Source organism: Rhinopithecus bieti, unplaced genomic scaffold (genome assembly GCF_001698545.2).
Source record: "Rhinopithecus bieti isolate Rb0 unplaced genomic scaffold, ASM169854v2 scaffold_36315, whole genome shotgun sequence".
Classification (NCBI taxonomy): Eukaryota; Metazoa; Chordata; class Mammalia; order Primates; family Cercopithecidae; genus Rhinopithecus; species Rhinopithecus bieti.
Genome location: NW_016815814.1, coordinates 979575 through 982927, shown reverse-complemented (window position 1 = coordinate 982927; position 3353 = coordinate 979575). Strand labels below are relative to the sequence as shown.

The following is a 3353-nucleotide window of genomic DNA, read 5'->3' as shown; positions in this document are numbered from 1 at the left end:
AAAAAAAAAAAAGAAAAAGAAAAAGAAAAAAAGAAAATAGGAAAAAAAAAACAAAAAAAATTTACCTATAAAAAATTTTATATAGCATAGGCTATATGTAAAAGAACTAAATAACTTTTAAAAATAAATATATAATTTCCCACTTATAACTAGTTGTAGGAATTAGATAACATATATAAAGCACTAGTGCCATATCTGACATTGAATATATTAAAAAAATGCTTATACCTTCTTCACCTTAAAAAATATGGAAGAAAGAAAACTGAAGAATGGGGGACTGGATGTGGCGGTTCACACCTGTAATCCCAGCAGTTTGGGAAGCCAAGGTGAGCAGACTATTTGAGCTCAGAAATTTGAGACCAGCCTGGGCAACATGGCAAAATCCCATCTCTACAAAAAATACAAAAATTAGTTGGACATGGTGGTATGCACGTATAGTCCCAGCTACCAGGGAGGCTGAGGTGAGAGGATTGCTTAAGCTCAAGAGGCTGAGGCTGCAGTGAGCCTAGATCATGCCACTGCACTCTGACCTGGGTGATGGAGTGAGACTTTGTCTCTAAATAAATAAATAGCTACAAGAGAATACTAGACTAGATGACTAGATTTAACATGTCACTAACCCAGTACGTCCACTTTTTTTTTTTAATTTTTTTTTTTGAGACAGAGTCTCACTCTGTACCCAGGCTGGAGTGCAATGGCCCGATCTCGGCTCACTGCAAACTCGGCCTCCCTGGTTCACACCATTCTCCTGCCTCAGCCTCCTGAGTAGCTGGGGCTACAGGCACCCGCCACCACACCCGGCTAATTTTTTTGTATTTTTAGTACAGACGGGGTTTCACTGTGTTAGCCAGAATGGTTTTGATCTCCTGACCTCGTGATCCACCTGCCTCAGCCTCCCAAAGTGCTGGGATTACAGGATTGAGCCACCGCGCCTGGCCCCCAGTATGTCCACTTTTAAGGACATAAAGAGCTCAGACTAATCCTTTCAAATTGCTTAAAGGTAGTTTAATAAATACTTGCAATTTTCACACACTATCAGGCAAGTGATTTAAGTTCAGCGGATATATGTCAATCAACAGATTTAAAAGGATACATAGTTCAAATTTAAATAGTTCATGTCCCATTAATCTAGTAGTCATAAAAAATGGAACAGGCCTTTCTAGCAGATACCGCCTTGACTGTTGAAAAACACAGCATATTTTGGCTGGGCATGGTGGCTCACGCCTGTAATCCCAGCACTCTGGAGGCTGAGGCGGGTGATCACCTGAGGTGAGGAGTTCTAGACCAGCCTGGCCAACACGGCGAAACTCTGTCTCTACTAAAAATACAAAAATTAGCAGGGCATGGTGGCAGGTGCCTGCAATCCCAGCTACTCGGGGTGGCAGGGGGGCCAAGGCAGGAGAATCGCTTGAATCCGGGAGGCGGAGGTGGCAGTGAGCCAAGAGCACCATCACACTGCAGCCTGGGGAACAAGAGCAAGACTTCGTCTTAAAAAAAAAAAAAGAAAAGAAAAGAAAAGAAAAGAAAACATAGCATATTTCGCTTGATTTTCTGACATTTAGAGGGCAAGAGAGTAAGACCCTGTCTCAAAATAAAAAATAAAATTAAAGAACAGAAAATGGAAATGTTGGAGAGAGAGGCACTGGACTCAAAAAAAAATGAAAAGTATTTCGAGTCTTATTTTATATAATCCTATGTTTACCTTTGTGACAGTGATGAAATCTGGTCCAAAGAAGACACTTTTTACTCCTTCAATCCTAAATAACTGCCTGCAAAAAAAGAAAAAAATAAGAGATACTAAAATGCTTGATTATGGAAAAGTTCAAACATACACAAAAGTAGAGAAAAGTAAAAAACTCTCCACATATCTCTTGCAGCTTTAACAATTATCAACTCATGGCCAATTTTGTTTTATATTCCTACTCTATGATTTAGCAATCCCACCACTATTTACCCAAAAGAAATAAAAACACATGCTCCACAAAGACTTGTACATAAATCTTTATAGCAGCTTAATTTAAAATAGCTACACATACAGAAAAATATGGAAATGTCCATCACCTGGTGAATGAATAGACCGCTATATCTATACTATCAATCATTCATTCAACAAATATTTGACACCTACTAAGTGCCAGACACTGTACTAAGCACTAAACAGACTATTTTCTTTTTTTTTTTTTTTCTTTCGAGATGCAGTCACCCTCTGTCACCCAGGCTGGAATGCAGTGGTAAGATGTGGCTCACTGCAACCTCCACCTCCTGGGTTCAAGTGATTTTCCTGCCTCAGCCTCCCAAGTAGCTGGGATTACAGGCACCTGCCACCACACCCAGCTAATTTTTGTATTTTTAGTAGAGATGGGGTTTCACCATGTTGGCCAGGCTAGCCTTGAACTCTTGATCTACCCGCCTCGGCCTCCCAAAGTGCTGGGATTATAGGCATGAGCCAGCACACCCGGCCTAAACAGACTATTTTCAAAAGACTACCTTGAAAAGAGATTTTGCCAACTGAACATCTGACAGAAATAATCTCTAACTAATCTATAACTGAATTAATTGGGGCTTGTTTACTTTTACATTTTTAATACAAAATATGAACTCATCCTTGATGTAAATGTTTCAAACAATAAAATTTAAATGCCCCTTGACCACCCCTACCAAATCCTGTTATCAGTTTCGTGTGTATTCTTCCAGATCTTTTGTCAGTGCATTTGTTGTTCTGTGGTTTTTGCTTTCATATACATAATATCATATTGGACTCACTGTTCTGCAAGTTGCTTTCTTCACTTGTATGTCTCATATGTCTTTCTATGACAGTAAATACATCCCTGCACATATCTTGGGCACATGTGCAAGTAACTTCTAGGGTAGTAACCCAGTAGTGAGTTATGGAATCATGTATGTAGTGACAGGGTTTTATTTAATAAAATAAAACAGAACAACAGAAAGAGATGAAGAAAGGAAATTTAAGAATCTATTATCTATTGTAAGGGTGAAAAAAGAGTGAAAACTATCCCATCAAACACTTGTATCTCACACATACACACACACGATGTAAAACACTTTTTACTGGCCGGGCGCGGTGGCTCAAGCCTGTAATCCCAGCACTTTGGGAGGCCGAGACGGGCGGATCATGAGGTCAGGAGATCGAGACCATCCTGGCTAATACGGTGAAACCCCGTCTCTACTAAAAAATACAAAAAACTAGCCGGGCGACGAGGCGGGCGCCTGTAGTCCCAGCTACTCGGGAGGCTGAGACAGGAGAATGGCGTGAACCCGGGAGGCGGAGCTTGCAGTGAGCTGAGAGCCGGCCACTGCACTCCAGCCTGGGCGGCAGAGCAAGACTCCGTCTC

General features: G+C 40.9%; 1 protein-coding gene across 1 annotated transcript in view; it reads right to left on the bottom strand.

Moving 5' to 3' along the window:
- The window catches only part of NFU1 (NFU1 iron-sulfur cluster scaffold), a 52240-nt gene that overhangs the window by 31684 nt on the left and 17203 nt on the right, over nt 1–3353 (bottom strand). The window contains exon 4 of the mRNA XM_017853757.1: nt 1694–1769. Coding sequence (XP_017709246.1) covers nt 1694–1769 — 76 coding nt within the window. The remainder of the gene's footprint in view (nt 1–1693; nt 1770–3353) is intronic.